This window comes from Lynx rufus, unplaced genomic scaffold (assembly GCF_022079265.1).
Source record: "Lynx rufus isolate CCGP_SWC_20201006 ecotype Redwood Valley unplaced genomic scaffold, mLynRuf1.p SCAF_8, whole genome shotgun sequence".
Lineage (NCBI taxonomy): Eukaryota > Metazoa > Chordata > Mammalia > Carnivora > Felidae > Lynx > Lynx rufus.
Genome location: NW_025814896.1, coordinates 17,420,760 through 17,439,731, shown reverse-complemented (window position 1 = coordinate 17,439,731; position 18,972 = coordinate 17,420,760). Strand labels below are relative to the sequence as shown.

At 42.8% G+C, this 18,972-nt stretch overlaps 1 protein-coding gene across 1 annotated transcript in view; it reads right to left on the bottom strand.

Annotated features, from left to right (window-relative positions):
- The window catches only part of PTPRT (protein tyrosine phosphatase receptor type T), a 787,404-nt gene extending 769,167 nt beyond the window's left edge, over nucleotides 1-18,237 (bottom strand). The window contains exons 1-2 of the mRNA XM_047069145.1: nucleotides 18,159-18,237; nucleotides 17,654-17,779 (exon numbers count right to left, since the gene is read on the bottom strand). Of these exons, the coding sequence (XP_046925101.1) occupies nucleotides 17,654-17,779; nucleotides 18,159-18,237 (205 nt within the window). The remainder of the gene's footprint in view (nucleotides 1-17,653; nucleotides 17,780-18,158) is intronic.
- Between the last annotated feature and the right edge of the window lie 735 nt (nucleotides 18,238-18,972).

Below are 18,972 nucleotides of genomic sequence, written 5' to 3'. Positions count from 1 at the left end.
GGCCATGCCTCAAAGCACGGGGATTTCCTGTTCCGCCCTCTGCCCTCTGCTCTTCTTGCTCTCCTGGGGATTCCCAGTTAGCAGCTACCAAGTCAGCCCCAGGTCAAATTGCTAGTCGCCAGCTTTCCAACTCCGATCAGCTGATTTCCAAGTTCACACTCCCACTTACTTGTTCCATGTAAGAAGAGCACAGAGTCACTAAGAATGCACCCTACTCAAAAGCATGCCTGGGTACTCGGCATTCCTGCCACCCTACTAAGCTCTTTCACACATCACTGCGGCTGCAAGCCTAGAAACTCCTTTTCCTTCTACCTGGGATAAAAACATGGGACATAAAATCTATCATCTTAACCATTTTTAAGGGTACAGTTCAGCAGTGTTAAGTGCATCTGCACCATTGTGCGACAGACCTCCAGAACTCGGTCTTGCAAAACTCAAACTATATCCATTCAACCACAACTGCCCATTGCCCTTCCCCCCGGCAACTACTGTTCTACTTTGTTTCTAGGAATTTGACTATTTTAGACACCTCCTATAAATAGAATCATAAAGTACTTCTCTTTTGTGACTGGCTTATTCACTTAGCATAGTGTCCTCAAGTTTCATTCCTATTATAGCCTATGACAGGATTTCCTTAAGGCTCAATATTCCACTGTATGTATAGAACAAATTTTCTTTATTCCATTCATCTGTTGATGGGCATTTAATTGTTTCCACTCTGCACTATTTTGAATAAATGCTGCAAAAAACATGGATGTACAAATATATCTCAGAGATCCTGCTTTTGGTAGAATTGCTGGATCATACAGTAATTCTATTTTTACTTCTTTGAGGAAACTTCATACTGTTTTCCTTAGGAATTGTATCATTTCACATCCCTTCCAACAATTCACAAGCGTTCTTATTTCTTGGAATCCTCCCCACTGTTTGCCAATGTTTGTTATTTTCTTTGTTATTATCGTTTTTATTACTGCCATCCTAATGAATATGAGGTCACCCTTGTTGAAAGTCATTTAACCATCCATGTGAGGGTTTCCAAAGGTTTAGGCCTCTAATACCCTGTGTTAAATACCTTCCTGATTGAAATACATAGGGTGGTTTTTGTGTTCTTTCTTAAACCCCAACTGATAGACTCATTGTGCTTGTATGTTTTAGCAGCTCTCATTTATAAGGTTTTTGTACCTTTTTAGCCAGAAGTCTTATTTTAACTTTAGAAACTCTCAGGACTCTTAAAGAACACTGGAGACTTTTGCTTATTTGTAGCTTTTATAATTACTTCACTAATGACAAGTAATGCTTTGAGAATTCTGAGAAAATACAACCTGGCTTTCTTGATGATGAACATACTTGGGAAAGGAAACATTTTTTTTTTTTAAGTAGGCTCCACACCTACTGTGGGGCTGGAACTCACAACCCTGAGATCAAGAGTTACAGGCCCTACCAACTGAGCCAGCCAGGTGCTCCAGGAAAGGAAGCATTTTTTAAATGTTTGTTTCTTTTGAGAGAGCGAGCGAGCGAGCAAGCATGTGCACACAAGTGGGAGAGGGTCAGAGAGACAGGGAGAGAGAGAGAATCCCAAGCGGGCTCCACACTATCAGCACAGAGCCTGACATGGGGCTCAATCCCACGAACCATGAGATCGTGACCTGAGCCAAAACCAGGAGTTGGACACTCAACTGAATAAGCCACCCAGGTGCCCTAGGAAGTATTTTTTTTTAATTATTTTATATCCAAGTTAGCATATAGTGCAATAAGATTTCAGGAGTAGAATCCAGTAATTCATCCCCAATGTATAACACCCAGTGCTCATCTTAACAAGTGTCATCCTCAATGCCCCTTGCGCATTTAGTCCATCCCCTCCACCCACAACCCTTCTAGCAACCCTCAGTTTGTTCTCTTTGTTTAAAAGGGTCTCTTATGTTTTGTCCCCTCCCTGTTTTTATATTATTTTTGTTTATGTTATATAACATGTATAATTATATACAATTTGTCTTATATATTTAATGATATATAATACACATACATGTTATCTGTTTTAGATCTTAAATTCCACATGAGTGAAGTCACATGATATCTGTCCTTCTCTAATTTCGCTTAGCATAATATCCTCCTAAGAAGCATTTTTAAAAGACATTGGCAGATTCTAGGAAGGTTTAAAAACCAGTTTGCTAAAGCAACTGTGACTTTCCAAAGCTGAAGTCGCATCACGTCAGCATAGAGCACAGTGGCAAAACTGTATGGACTAAGGAAGGAGGGCAGGAGGACAGGAAGTCTTTTTTAGAAAAAAGGGAAATTTCTCTAAGTGACCCAATGTCTCACTGATCAACAATTCTGGGAAAATAAAATCTGAAGATGTACACATGATCCTAAGGGATAGGGAAAATCATTGCAGCTCTGAGAACAAAGGAAGTTTGACAGGGAGGTTTATCTTCCTGTGCCCATCTGCACACACTCATGAAGACAAATTCCTCTATCAAGGTGATTCCTTGCAGCTGCCATGACAGACAGACAGATGAGGAGATAAGACCAAAAGATTTTTCAGACATTTTACTTTACAAATGTGGCACCTAATTCCTTCATTTAAAAATGTACCCTTTTCCTCTTGAGTCACAAGTTACAAGTCAAAGACCACTAGAGTTGGAAGAAATTGACTCCTGATTTTACATAAAGTAAGACCCAGAAAGGGAAGATGCTTGGCCTGAGTTAACAGAGCATGTTAATGGCAGAGTTAGGACTAAATTCCAGGAATCCCTTTCAGACTTATTTCATGGAAAAGGATCCAGGCAAGTACAGAGAAAAGTAGCTGACCGGCCCAGATTAGTGGCAGAGCTGGAACAGGCACTGAGGACCGTCTCCTTGCCCACCAAGTAAGAAGGACCAGACTAACTGACTGGCCTGCTGGAAGAGACAGCGCCTACCCCAGCCCCACCATGTTCCCATGGCCCCCAAAGAAGCACAAAGAAACTACAGGAAAAGCAGCACTGGAAGGGCCCGAGGGATGTTCCAGCCTACTCCTCGCTAGGGAAACTGAGGCTCAAATGGTCAAATCAGCACAGCAAGCCAGGAACAATAGTCCCGTGTCAGTGTGTTGAAAGGTGGCCAGCCTAGGAAACATCAGTTAAGTCACTGAACTGGGCTACTTTCGTTCAAATTCCCTCTCTACCACTTACTATCTCTGCAACTACAGGCAAGTTACTGAATCCCTTTGTGCCTCAATTTTCCCATCTGTAAAATAGGGAAGACAATGGTACCTACACTACATAGGGCTGTTGTGAACCATAAAGGAGAAAACATTTCAAGTGCCTCGCACACTGTAAGTGCTCAATAAATGCTAATTATTATGAAAGACAGGCATTCCTATTGGTACAAATGACACAAGAAAAATTTCCATTGACTGACGAATGGATAAAAAAAAGATTTGGTATATATACATACACCATGGAATATTACTCAGTGATCAACAAGACTGAAATCTTGGGGCAGCCTGAATGACTTAGTTGAGTATCCGACTCTGAATTTCAGCTCAGGTCATAATCTTGTGGGTTCGAGCCCCACATCGGGCTCCACACTGACAGCACAGAGCCTGTTTGGGATTCTCTCTCTTCCCCTCTGTCTTTCCCCTGCTTTGTCTCTCTCTCTAAACAAATAAACATAAAAACAAAGAATGAAATATTGCCATTTGTAGCAACATGAATGGAACTAGAGCATATTATGATAAGTGAAGTAAGTCAGAGAAAGATAAATATATTATTTCACTCACATGTGGAATTTAAGAAACAAAACAGATGAACATAGGGGAATGGAAGGAAAAATAAGATAAAAGGACGCAAACCATAAGAGACTCAAATACAGAGAACTGAGGGTTCCTGGCTGGGAGTTGGGTGGGGGGATGGGTTAAATGAGTGACAGGCATTAAGGAGGGTACTTTTTAGGATGAGCACTGGATGTTATACATGATAAATCACTAAATTCTACTCCTGAAATAAAAAATAATTAAAAATCTGATAATCTAGGACAGTGATGGGTAATAGAAATATAATGTGAGCCACACAGGTTAAATTTTCTAGTAGCCACATTTATAAAGTTAAGAAAAAAGGTGGGCTTAAATTAATTTTAATAATTTTACCTAACCCAGTAGATCTATAATATAATCATTTCAACAGGTAACCAATATAAAAATTAATGGATGCCATATATTTTTTTCATGCATGGTAAGTCTTCAAAATCTCTCGTGAATTTTACATGTGCAGAACTAGCCACATTTTAAGTGCTCAATAGCCACAAGTGACTAGTGACCTCCCCACTGGATACACATAGGACATTCCCAAATGGGACCACAGTGGGCTCTTGGGGTTTTTCAAATTACTGAACCCTATTTTATGGAATCAAAAAAAGCCACCTCAATTTTCATTAAATTTAATAAACTCTTTGTACTAAACTATCATTTTCTTATCAAATCTCTTACACTATGTAATTACACCTCAAATTACTATGGTTTTCAAAGCATTTAAAAAAAAAACCTGTTTCCTCATTAAGTAAAAGACAATCCATGTATTCAAAAACAAGGTGTTCACTTTGAGGCGCCCAAGCCCCTGCAACAGCAGCCAGGTCAGATGAATGATCCATGGAAACATCACCCTCTACACTGGGATGGCATCACTAGGATCATGAAGATTCTTGGCAGTATCTTCCTCTCAGGCTGTCCCGGGAGTAACCGAAGTAGAAACAGAAGACTAAGGAGTCATAACGGAAGTCATCTCTGCTGTCCAGTTAGAGATCTCCTGAGGCATGACTGCTTCTATTCAATGTTCCCTTATGACAGATTATTCAGAACAATTCACAAGCTTATTATATTTGCATTCAGCTGGCTACAGGATGGTTAACCCTTGGTGCCTAGAAATAGGGTATTTCCCAGGGAGAAGACCCCACAAAAAGTTTTGAGGCTAGTTAATACATAAAATATTCAGCACGCACATGAATTAGTTAAATGTCTGCCTATGATGCCTAAGACATGATTTAATGACATATACATACTTGAAATCATGTTTCATAAGATATCACATTATGTTAAAAATAGACGATGGTCCACAGCACAGACTCTTAGAGCCAGAGTGCCTGGGTTCAAACCTCAGCTCCTCCATTTGCTACTAATTTCGGGGTGAGGTACTTAACATTCAGGGGCTCAACTTCCTCATGTGTAAAATACGGGTAATTAATAGTACCCAGTTCATATCAGTATTAAATGATTTAAAATTATGTAAAGCCCCTAGAACACTGTCCAGTAAGTGGCACACACGTGTTAAGTTACAAAATAGTGGTTTATTGTCCATTCCCACATATTACAGAAACTTTCATTTGAACTCGGCCTCTGTGCCATTGTCATCTGGGTCTGTCATTAGAGCAAGCACTTCTTCAGTTCACTGACACCTGTCTACATCACCTTTGCATCCAATTACAGCATTTGGATACATTGCTTTTTAATAGTCTAGAAAATACAGTTTTTTTTTTAAAAGGCTTAAAATGTATTTTAATAAGTTGATGCTGCATTACTGCTCCATTTCTCAGAAAAACTCCAAAGATATCAGGGACAAATCAAACATGGTACACCAATAAAAAAATGCACAGCGTAACTACCTAAGATAGGCAAGGCTAAGAGCTACTGTCCGACCTTCAGCATACAGCAACCCTGTTCCCAAGATTGTACTAGCCTATCAAGAAAAGCTGTGAACAGCAACATCATAGTTTATTAAGGTATTTTGTTTATAAATGTAAGAATATTTTTTTAAAAATTCCTTATTGAAGTATAATTAACATACCATGTTACTGTTTACTAGTTTCAGGTGTACAATGTAAGTATTCAGCAATTCTATGTTTCTCAGTGTTCATTATGGTAAGTGTATTCTTAATCCCCTTTATTTCATCCATCACCCCGTCCACTTGCACAGCTGCCCCTGCTGGCAACTGCTAGTTTGTTGTCTGTGTATTTAAGAATCTGTTTTTTTTTTCTTTTTTTTATTTCTTAAATTCCACATATGAGTAAAGTCATATGGTATTTTTCTTTCTCTTATTCACTTAGCATAATACCCTGGAGTTCCATCCATGTTGTTGCAAATGGCAAAATTTCATTTTTTTTATGGCTGAACAATATTCCATTCTGTGTGCGTGCATACATTTTCTTTAACCATTCACGTACTGATGGACACTTGAGTTGCTTCCATATCTTGGCTATTGTAAATAATGCTACAATAAAGAGGTACATGTATCTTTTTGAATTAGCACTTTTGTTATCTTTGGGTAAATACTCAGAATTATTGGATCACATGATAATTCTATTTTTAACTTTCTGAGGCACCTCCACACTGTTTTCCACAGGGGCTATGCCAATTTGAATTCCCACCAACAGTGCCCAAAGTTTCCCTTTTCTCCACATCCTTGCCAACACACTATTTCTTGTGTTTTTTATTTCAGCCACTCCAATAGATATAAAGTGATATCTCACTGTGGCTTGAATTTGCATTTCCCAGATGATTAGTGATTTTGGGCATTTTTTTCATGTGTCTATTGGCCATCTGTTTGTGTTCTTTGGAAAAATAAAGTCTATTCATATCCTCTGCCCATTTTTTTATTTGAATTACTAGGCTTTTTAGTGTTGAGATGTTTAAGTTCCTTATATATTTTGGCTATTAACCCCTTATCAGATAATGTCACTTGCAAATATCTCCTCCCATTCAATAGGTTGCCTTTATGTTTTGTTGATTTTTGAACTGAGGTTTTTTATCACAGAAAATAAACATCAAGGCAAGCATCCATGTGGATATTCGAACAGGCCTGTTTTCCCATTTATGTAACATGTGTATTTTGATCACCAAAAAGATCCTCTGTTGCTTTTTACAAGCCATCCTTATCACTTGTCATTACCCAGTCATATCCTCCAGAATAATATAAAACATGTCTTCAATTTTATTGCCTTTTCCCCCCTATCCATTCTGTTATCACTGTAAACATCCCAAACCAGCACTGATTGGGGTCACTGCAGGCTAATGTAGTTTCCCTAATTAATTTTGTGGTTCAAAGGACATAAGAGACCATCCCATAATATAAAATGCCCTGTAAGAACTTTTTCAAGAGCTGTTTGGAGACAAAGACCCGGCCTTTTATTGGGGCATATGGGGTACATTTGGGTTTTTATCTTTTCTTCTCCCACTGCATTTCTTGGGTGTTAAATAAAGCACGGAGCATCCATCTAGTGAAAGATGGTGCCAGCCCTGGAAGGTGAACGCTAGATCTGAATGGGTGATGTGAAAGGAGGGCAATGGCAGCTGTTGGGAACCATGACCCGATTCATCATCTGCATTCTTAGGAGGCACAAAAGTGAGGCAGCCGAGAGTACAGACTCCGACACAGACTTCCTGCAGGCAAATCCTGGCTCTACCACATGCTAACTACGGCCTTGGGCAAGTCACAGAAGCTTTTTTGTGCCACCAGCTCCCTAATCTGTAAAACGCAGATCATGATATCTGTATCAGAGGGCTGTGAGCAGATTAAGTTCATACATTTAAAGTGCTCAGGATAGTACCCACCACACAATAAGCACTACCTAAATACTGCTTCCCTACTATTATTGTCACTATTACCACATACATATATTCTCTCTTCCCTCCCACCCCCTTCCTCCTTTTCTTCCTCCTCCCTCTTTCTTGATACCCATCCATCTGTTAATCATGACATCGGAGGGAAGTGAGATGGTCCTGGAGAGAGTTACCTTATATGTACAGACTCAGCATCTCTTTAAAAATGAATATATAATATTTTATCATTAAAGAGGGAAGAAAAACTTATTGATTCAATACTGGCTAAATGGGAACTTAAGAGCTTATAGCTTTAAGCCAATCAATAATAATATCAGGAGTGATTAAGGATGGTTAAAGGCCCATACTTCCCAATCATTTTAATGTAAGCACTACATTAAAGAAACAGTTGGTCAGTTTTTGGATACATCACATTTTTCCAATGGGGAGGGTCTTACATAGGTCACAAGCAGATCCACACACACGTGCCAGGCCCCAGAGTGAAGCGAGGGGGAATCTGCAGGGCCCCTTTATTTGTCCCAAGGGTCAATTATAGAGCAAAAGAGCCTTGACAAGGCAGGACCTGGGAGCAATGGTCCAGCCAGACTGAACCTCATCAGGCTGAGAGGAGGCAGGCCAGGTAGGAAAGCCGCAGGTGCACCAGGTACCATAAAAATGCCAAAGAAAGCAGCAGCTCTCCAGGGTTCTCCCCAAAACTCCCTGACATCAACTTGCTCCTGACTTTCCAAATGCTTATAACCTTAATGATAATTTAGTCTTCATACATGGATCGCCTTCCCTGTTCCAAGCCCAATGCAAGGCAGAGGGAAGGGAGCAATGATCAGCAGCCTATACCCTTAAGGAGCTCACAGCCATAGTCAGAAATCCGAGACAAGATATAATAAACTCAGCCACAGGAGCACAGAGAAGAGGCAATCCTGCACAGGGAGAGTAAGGGAGGTCCTCCTGGAGGAGACTAATCTGTTCAGGGTTTTGACATAAGACAAAGGGAGATAGGAGATGCCTTCTAGCCAAAGACAAGACTGTGGAACCTGCAAGGTTTGGGGTTAGAAACAAGAAAAATCAACTATGACAATCCTTCTCAAACTCAGAAATGTTCTGCATGAATACTGAGAGGCTCATCATGAACAGAAAGCTAGACAATAGCCTTGAAAAATGAACAGAAATTTAGGCAGTTCTGGGGAGCCAAGGCGGCAGCAATTCAGCAACCTCATTTAGTAGCATCTCTTGTGGCCCAGACAACACCCCTATCACGGGACCCCCCCTGTACAGGCCTCTGGCCCACCCTCGCTCCAATGGGCTGCATCCAGGCCCCACGTCCAGCCATACCCAAGCCATGAGGAAGAGTAAATTTCTGGCACCTTCACCTCTGGACAAGTTGCACGGTCCACCAAGATTCCACACAGTGGGAGATTCCCAAATTCAGGAAGCAGAATTGGAGGCTAGACTCCCTAAACTCAAGCCTAACAGCCTCTCTCACATGACTATATAGAAAGAGAAGCCAAGAAGGCCGAAATGGAGGCTCAGGCTGGAAATAGATGCTGGGATCGTATCATGAGAAAGTTCAATTACTAACAAGAGTAATTCACTTGGCAAACATTCACTGCCCCTGCCTACAAGGAGAACAGAAGCTAGCTCAAAAACAGACTACGAAGAGGCTTGCTATTCGTCAAATCAGCACTGGCGAGACCAATCTGCTTTTTACAGCTGATATCCACCTGGACTAGTGCTCGGACTGCTCTCTAGTTGATTATTATCTTGAACAGAATTCCTGCTAATCCTCAGAAGGTCTCCAACTAGTACACTATGAGCTGTAACGTGCTACACTCAGGGGGCCATCACCAGCCAGTTCTTGACTTGTGTTTAGGGCTGCAGAGTCCACAAAGAATCTTCCCTACATCAATTTGTGGGCAAATATCCAGGACTCCATGTTTGACATGTGGACATTCTGCCAGATCTCAAAAATAATGTACAACTACTCTACGTTTGATACAGAAGGGAGTACAGAAATATATATATATAGATATATCTATATATGTTTCTATATAGATTTCATATATATATCTATGTATGAAAGCAAATGTAAGAACGTCTATTGGAGAGGAGCAAAGATAGATGTACAAGAACACTCACTGCAATGTGATTCAGGAGTGAGTAACTGGAAACAACTTAAATATCCAACAACAGGGTGGTTAAATCATGGAACAATCATTGTAATGGAAAACTATGAAGCTTTTTAGAAAGTGTGCTTTTTGAGGGAGGGGAGGGTGGGTGATGGGTATTGAAGAGGGCATCTTTTGGGATGAGCACTGGGTGTTGTATGGAAACCAATTTGACAATAAATTTCATATATTGAAAAAAAAGTGCTTTTTGAGGAATATTTAATGACATAGGAAAATACTTAAAAATAGCATTATATAGAAAAATGTATTTATGTAAGTGTGTGTGAGCATATGACTTTAATTTTGTTTCTTACAGCTACCTCTACCATGCATAGTCTTTACCACAAATGTGCATTTTTGCCATCATAAAGCATGACTTTAAATATAAATAACATTAACAGATGCTTTGTTGATGACAGTGCCATGTATACAACACAGATTTCTCTACCCTGGATTTGAAGACTGGCTCCTCTTTCATATTTAACTTGCATGAGGTTGGACAAATCACTTTCTCTCTCTGGGGCTTGATTTTCTCAAAACAAGAGGAGATAAGATCTCTGAATGCATGGGATGGTGGCACATTAGATGAAATGTATAGTGGGTCGCCTGGGTGACTCAGTCCATTAAGCACCCAACTCTTGGTTTCAGCTCAGGTCATGATCTCATGATTTGTGAGTGGAGCCCCACCCCTGCTCATGTGCACACACACTTTCTCTCCCTCTCTCCAAAATGAATAAACACTAGGGACACCTGAGTGGCTTAGTCAGTTAAGCGTATGGCATCAGCTTAGGTCATGACCTCACAGTTCAAGCCCCTCCTCCAGCTCTGTGCTGACAGCTCAGAGCCTGGAGCCTGCTTCATATTCTGTCTCTCTCTCTCTCTCTCTCTCTCTCTCTCTCTGTCCCTCCCCCATTCACACTCTGTCTCTGTCTCTCAAAAATAAACAAACATTACAAAAAAATTTTTTTACATAAACACTTAAAAAATAGAAATGCACAGGAAAATGTTTAATCCAGTTCTTGGTTAGAGTGAACACAGAAATGTCAGTTCTCTTAAGAGAAAGCAAAGGTTCCTCTACTTACAGCACCCTGGTGTTAGTTCTAACGTAGGAAAGGTGATGGGGTCAGGATACAGATATGTGAATGACCCAGTCATACTGTCCCAGGGCTGCTGTAACAAATTACCACAAATTGGGTGGCTTAAGACAACAGAAACAGAACCTTTCAGAGTACAAGTCTGAAATCAAGTTGCTGACAGGGATATATTCTCTCTGAAGGCTCTAGGGAAGGAGGCTTCCGGTATCTGCCAGTAATCCTTGGCACTCTGTGGCCTATAGATGCATTGCTCCAATTTGTCTCTGTGTTCCCATGGCCACTTCCTTGTCTATGTATCTCTCTTCCTCCACCAATCCTACTGTGTGACGGCCTGCTATGACAGTGACAGAAAGGAAAACTAGCACCACAATATTGAGATTGTGTCTGCTTCCATGGCAAGCCAACTGGCTGAAAGACACCCATGTGTGTGTTTTCCATGGATTTTTTCCTAACATGTAGCCCTTCCGATCAGGTAACTAACTAGGGTCTTTGTATCTGCTCTAGAAATCGGTGCAGGACACAGAGAAGAGGCTGCTTGAAGTGAAAGGTTCCTTCTTTCTTCTAGTTGTTGTAAAGCTTAAAATTTTACTCAAGAGATTATGACTTCAAATAAGGGCTGTGACAAGAAGGGTGTGCCTTTGGGGTGTAGAAAGTGAGGACAGATAGTCTTCCACAGTGGGAAAAGGAAGGGAGGGTCTGCTGGTCCCATACAGCTCAGTGGTGCTAGCCCCAGAAGGGATGCTGGGTGATGCACCTGGGCTGGCTGGACTCCAAACAAGGGATCCAAGCCTGGGAAGAAGCATCAGTATTACTAGACCCAAAGGGACCACAGGAATGTGACAGTGGGCTTCTAAGAAGAAACTACAATAGCCTGGCCTGTTTAAGTCCCCATGACATCTGTAACCCCTCTAGAAGGGGGGACCCCCCAAAATGACAAAAATTTATGTCTAACTCCCTGAAGGTTGGGGTCCAATTTAAGTTCACGCAAATGCAGCATTTCCTATGCACCTGGGTTTTCAGCCTACAAGTCAACCTTACTTTGTTCCAACACTTAAAATAATAGCTTACAAGCATCAAAAAGAAATGAGGGGCATCTGGGTGGCTCAGTTGGTTAAACCTCCAACTTCAGCTCAGGTCATGATCTCATGGTTCGTGGGTTTGAGCCCTGTGTCAGGCTTTGCGCTGACAGCTCAGAGCCTGGAGCCTGCTTCAGATTCTGTGTCTCCCTCTCTCTCTGCTCCTCCCCCACTCACACTCTGTCTCTCCCAAAAGTGAATAAATGTTAAAAAAAAAATTTTTTAATCAAGAAAGAAATTAAAGGACACCTCCCAAGCCCCACTGCCTCTGGCTTCAGCCTTTGAAAATGACAGAGACTTCAGTCCCCTTCAGTCCCCAAGACACTTATGCAAGGCTGGGAAAGGCAGAGCTAGAAACCAAAGGAAACTGCATAAAGTTCTACGGACCAGATCGAGGCCTGGAAAGAGGGTCTGTGGGTGTAGTATCCCCATTCCTCTGTGACAGCCCCAACAAAGATGAGGTCAGAGGTCTGAAGCCTGGAATGCCAGCCAGAGGGCTTTTCCCATGGAAAAGGACGAGGACAAGCCATGAAAGCAATGGTGTGGAGTGCTGAATTGACAGAGCTGGGCTAGAGGAGATGTGCAAGCCCGCAGGGCAACAAGTACCCTGGGTATTGAAAAGCCTCTCTGGGTCTCTCAGGGACCCACGCAGACCACCTACTGAGTCAAGCACCTGGGTAAAGAAGCATCTGGGTCAGGAGAACTTGAAGGAGGAGACATGGTTCTAAGAAGAACTTAGACTTACAGCTCCAGAGATTGTCAAGAACCCGAAACGAGTTGGGCATCTGGTGGCTCAGTCAGTTAAGCGTCTGATTTTGGCTCAGGTCATGATCTCACAGCTCATGAGTTCAAGCTCCACATCGGGCTCTGCACGGACAGTGCAGAGCCTGCTTAGAGTTTTGACTCCCTCTCTCTCTGCCCTTCCCCTGCTCACTTGCTCTCTCAAAAATAAATACATAAACATTTAAAAAAAAAAGAAAAAATAGAAAAGAGCACAGAGGAACCAGTACTGATTAAGTTCTACTATGTGCAAACACTTCACACTCACTCAGCCATCATTCCATTTAACTCTCACACTGGTTCCCATGCTAAAGATGAGGAAAAAGAGGCAGAGGGATTAAGGGCCCAAAGTCACTGAGCTATGGCATAGGACTGGAATGAGTTGGCCTGGAAACATGTTTACATTAAGAACTCTGAAAGCCAAGAACAGGATCCCATGGGAATAGCAAGGAGGGAATCTTTCTTTACATAGACTGATAAGGGGCAATGTCTGTGAGAAGCAGTCATCTGAGCTGACACCTGAAGAAACTGGCCACACAAAGAGTGGAGAAAACCATTCCAGTGAGCAGGAACAGCATGTGCAAATGTCTGGAACCAGCCAACAACCTGACAGCCTTTCAGTCTCCAAGGCGCTGAAAGGAGCCAGTGTGCCTGGAGCATTTTGAGAAGAAAAGGAGCTTGGAGAAGACACAAGATCATGCAGAACATTGCAGGCTGCAGCAAAGAGTTCAAATTTCTTCCCATGTGCCAGGAGAAGCCAGCAGAGGGACTAAGTGCCAAAATGACACAGTGTCACTTACAGTCCAGCACAGAGTTTGTCACACAGAAGTGGATCAGTCAAAGGGTGTGGAACATCTGAATAAACAGACTCAAACTAGACTTCCAAAGGATGCAAAGTGCTGGTTTTACAGAAGGAAAAGTAAGATTTCAGTTTTGGCCCATGAGAAGAACAAACAATTTTGCCTAATCCAAATTCACTTTCATGCCTCTCTGCCTAAGAAGCACACGGAGCCACTGAAATCCACAGGCGCATCATGACAGAATAATTTCAGTGATCATTATCAAATGCCTCTATTTAGAAAAGCTCAGAGGATTGTATTAGCACAATCCAGTATTTATGAAATGACACTCTCCCGTAATGAGGGACTGAAAAATTAAGATTAGAAGAGTTAGGGGCACCTGGGTGGCGCAGTCGGTTAAGCGTCCGACTTCAGCCAGGTCACGATCTCGCGGTCCGTGAGTTCGAGCCCCGTGTCAGGCTCTGGGCTGATGGCTCAGAGCCTGGAGCCTGTTTCCGATTCTGTGTCTCCCTCTCTCTCTGCCCCTCCCCCGTTCATGCTCTGTCTCTCTCTGTCCCAAAAATAAATAAACGTTGAAAAAAAAAAAATTAAAAAAAAAAAAAAGATTAGAAGAGTTATTCCTCTGGGAAGAGAGACTGGCACGGTGGGCAAAGGAGCCATGCCACACAGTTTCTTGGCAACTTGGTTTCCTCATCTGTAAAATGGAAGGATTACAGGAAAGGTTAAAAATCCGTGGTCAGTTTAAATAGAGGGCCCAAAGGGATTTGAAGATGTTGACCTTCATTTCTTTATTTAAAAAACACTTGATAGTGAAGTCAGAGAAAGACAAATATCATGATTTCAGTTATATACGGGATCTAAAAAACAAATGAACAGATAAAAGGCAGAATCAGACCCATAACTACAGAGAACAAATTAGTGGTTGGTTGCCAGAGGGAAGGCGAAGACAGGGACGGGCCAAACGGTGAAGGAGAGTGGGAGATACAGGCTTCCAGTTATGGAATGAATAGGTCATGAGAAGGTACAGCATGGGGAACAGAGTCAATAGCATTGTATGGCGACAGATGGTCGCTACACTTGTACTTAGCACAGCATAACAGACTTGTTGAATCACCTGGAGTACACCTGAAACTAGTATAATATCGTATGTCAACTCTGCTTCAATTTAAAAAAAGAAACATAGGGGCACCTGGGTGGCTCAGTAGGTTAAGCATCTGACTTCAGCTCAGGTAATGATCTTGCAGTTTGTGAGTTTGAGCCCTGCATCGGGCTCTGGGCTGACAGCTCAGAGCCTGGAGCCTGTTTCAGATTCTGTGTCTCCCTCTCTCTGACCCTCCCCCATTCATGCTCTGTCTCTCTCTGTCTCAAAAATAAATCAACGTTAAAATTTTTTTTTTTTTAATAAAAATAAAAAAGAAACATAGGGGTGCCTGGGTGGCTGAAGTCGGTTAAGCATCTGACTTCAGCTCAGGTCATGATCTTGCAGTTTGTGAGTTTGAGCCCTGCGTCGGGCTCTGGGCTGACCGCTCAGAGCCTGGAGCCTGCTTCGGATTCTGTCTCTCCCTCTCTCTGCCCCTCCCTAACTCGCACTCTCTCTCTCAAAAATAAAGATTTTAAAAAAAAGAAAAGAAAGCAAACAAAAATTTTAAATAATAAATAAATAAAATACACTTAGTGCAGACTATGTGGCCATCCATCCATGCATTTATCCAATAAAATGTTATTTAGTACATACTACATATGATGCACTGTATTAAGCACTGAGATAAAGCTATCAACAAGATTGTCATGGTCCCTACACATGTGGAATTCCTCATCTGAGGGTATAACATACACCAAACAAACAACATCCAATGTGACATGCATCATTGAGAAAAAGCACAGGATGCAATGGGAAACATTTACAGAGATAACTGACCCAGGCTGAAGTATCTAGAAGTGCCACCCTAAGGAAGTGATATTTAAGCTGAGCTACAAAGGGGAGGCACAAGACAGAAAGGTGGAGGAAAAGGTTCCATAGAGAGTAGTACATGGGGAGAGGAGCAAAGATGAATCAAGAGTTCAGTTTTAGCCATGTTGAGTTTGGAGAGTCTATAAGGCTCTGCAGGGCTAGATGTTTTTGGATACAAACACATACACATACTAGAAGATCCGGATACATTTGGCCAACGTCAAAGATGGTCAGGCAAAACAGAGGAGATGTGGTATATTTCCGCAAAGTACTCTGGACTCTAATAGAATGAGTGATTCTATCATCTAAACCAAGGCACCTTTGAGAATTAAGTCAGCAATGTTAAAAACTATGATGGGGCAACCCACATACAGGCTGTCCACGGTCACCTCACTAATGGGCATGTGTAGTTGCTGGAGACTCTGTTCACGCAAAGTAAGATCCTACTAGATCTGCAAAGTTCAATTTTGTACCACAGGACAGATTTATTACACCGGGGGCGGGTATCTACACTCATGAAAAACTTACATAACCATTTATGCCTTTAATTGGAAGTATACAGAACCATCCAGCAGCCTCATGCTTTAGAGCCAAACTCCAAGTCCATGAGGCCACAGAGGCCACATCCTTACCTGGACAGGTCTGAGTGTCTTCTCTGTCTATAGCTTAGTGCATCCTGTTAAATTCTTCTCCCCAGAGGAAGCCAAAAAGACTTGGCAGCCAGGAAGTGGGTGGTCTAGAGTTCATATGAGATGTCTGATGGCAACCAAAGGCACAGAAGTGGTGAAGGCCATCTGTAGTGTGATGGTTAACCGTGTGTGTCAACTTGACTGGGCTACAAGATGCCCAAATAGCTGCTAAAACATCATTTCTAGGTGTGTCTATAAGGCTATTTCCAGAATAGACAAGCATGTGAGTTGGTGAATGGAATAAAGCAGATAGCACTCACCAAGGGGGTGGGGGGGGGCAGGCATCGTCCACTCCCTTGTGGGCCCAAATAAAAAAAAAAAGGGAAAGGAAGGGTAAATTCACTCTCTCTACCTGAGCTACAGGCATCCACCTTTTCCTGCCCTCAGACATTGGTGTTCCCGGTTCTTGGGATTTCGAACTCAGATCAGGGTTTATATCATTAGCCCTGTATCCTAGGGCCCTCAGACTTGGACCAAATTACACACTGGTTTTCCTGGTTCTCCAACCTGCAGACAGCAGATGATGGGACTTCTCGGCCTCCATACAGTGTGAGCCAATTCCCATACTAAACTCCTCTTAAATGTATCTCTATAAATCCTATCGATTTTGTTTCTCTGGAGAACCTAAAACACACGGAAGCAGTATAGAACAAGCCTGAGATCTCCAGCATTTAATGGCCAGAGCGAGGAAGAGTACCACAAGATGTGTGGACAAAGAACAAGATAGTATGTGGGTTAGACTGCCCTTAGATGGGGAGGAACCATTAAATATGATGTTCCCTCTCCAACACCCAAACCAGCCGTCTTTACCGCTGTACCTGGGATCACATATCCAAAGAGGTGATCCTCATGTTCCCAGAGTTGTAACTCTTCCTGGCATATGTCCCCAGGTAAACGTTTTCAAGATTCAAGTCACCCAGGCATAGCCCACCCTAAGTGTGTTTTTCCTGAGTATTCTCCTCCAGGTGTACCTCCGCTAGAATATACCAGATGTCACTCTCATAGGCCTGCCTCAAGCAGCCATCTATCAAGAAAGCACATTAGCCCTTTAGCCCTGCTGGTTAATGACAAGCTGGGCATTCAGGATGTCAGGACATTAACTATGAGTAATATCCTGACTGCGGAAGTTTCCCTCGAGATATACAAGTTATTTATCTATGTGTCCTGGAAGAAAAGGAAAGACCTCATTCTTCACAAGTTCTTTCCTCTCCACCCCAAATCCAACTACTCTTAGGTTCCCAAGCAAAACCCAGGGATGCTCTACTTATAGCTAAAACTTAGAATCTTAAAGCTAAAAGAAATCCCAAAGGTTCCTGAATCCAGGGGACGTGTGATTCTTACCACATACCTTAAGAACGCACTCAGCCTTGTTTTGATTACCCCTGGAGATGAGAAACTTACTCGAAGGACATTGTCTACTGCCCTCTCCACTCAACCCATACATTTGTCCCCGTAAGTCATCCTAGAAGCTAGTGACCCTCATCCCAGCCTCCAACACAGTGGGTCACGTACCTGTGGGCACCGCGGGGTCCAGCATTGGTTTCTCCCATGTGTTAATCTGCTCCCAGGTAAACCCATTGGTCCCCAGGGCCACGCTATAACCACAGTTGCTGTAGTGTTCATCAAAGGAACAGCCACCTGCAGATAAAAAAGATACAGGTAAATACCTCCTGGTGTCTGAGCTTGGCTCCTTACCCCTGTCTCATCAGCCCCTCATTTACAACTTTGAATATTAAACTTGGACGAAGATTAAAAAAAAAAGGCAAGCAAATTGGATTTTTATATTTGCTCTGGTTCTCTCAGAAAGGTGCTGGCATCTGCCGGCCCCTCCTATTTAAAAAAGTTAATACGGCTAGTTACATTGATTTCAATCTTCCTTCCCGAGAAAGTAAACAGTAACATCTCATTCTGAGTAGGAAAAAATGAATGCCAGGGCATGCCTCTGTGACTGCTTCCTACAACAGGGACAGACACTGGGGGCAGCAGAGAGAGCACCAGCTCCAGAGTCCGGCCAGACCAGCTGCACACAGCTCCACCTTGCGAACCTGGGCCAGCCCCGGCCAGCTGCTTCCCCATCTGCGGCTCAGTTTCCCCATCTGCGGCCCAGTTTCCCCACCTGTGGCATGGAGGGGAGGAGCCACTGGACCGAAACACCATGAGGACTAAATGGGGTAACACATGAAAAGTAACTGGCACGGAATAAATTCTCCACATCTATCTCCTTCCCTATAAAAGTGGTTTGTGAAAAATCATGTTTCATGGCATAAAAATCAAATTTGTGAAGAATCAGACAATCGTAGTTGGTGCTGATAGTGTTTAAAGCCATCTACCATTTTACAGTAAGTTCTAACAATTCAACTCTGCAAGGATTTACTGAGCATACACCATGAGCGGTAGGTCCCCTCCAGGGGACGTGAACAAAGATGTGGGCTACAGAACCAGGGCTCCAAGGAGGAAATTCTGGTCTGGATCAACAGGAGCCATGACATCCCAAAGGAGGACTGATCAGGGCTTTGGAGTACCCAGCACATCTGCGGACCAGGAGCAGGAGGGGGGGCATCCAGGTGAGCCGGCAGGACACAGAGGTGGCACAGGACAGAGTTCTAGAGCAGCCTCCTGATGGTCTCCCAAACCCCCTTTCACACCCGGCCAGCTCTGCAACTGCCCCCCCCCCATTCTCCTTGATGCTCAGGTGTCATCACATCACCATCTGCCTCCCTTACACACCCTCCTCCCCCATCACACATGCAAACATGGTTCCAATCCATGTACGAAGCCATCCGTTGCTGGCCCCAGCCCAGGTCTGCAGCCTTCCCTAATATTTCCCCATC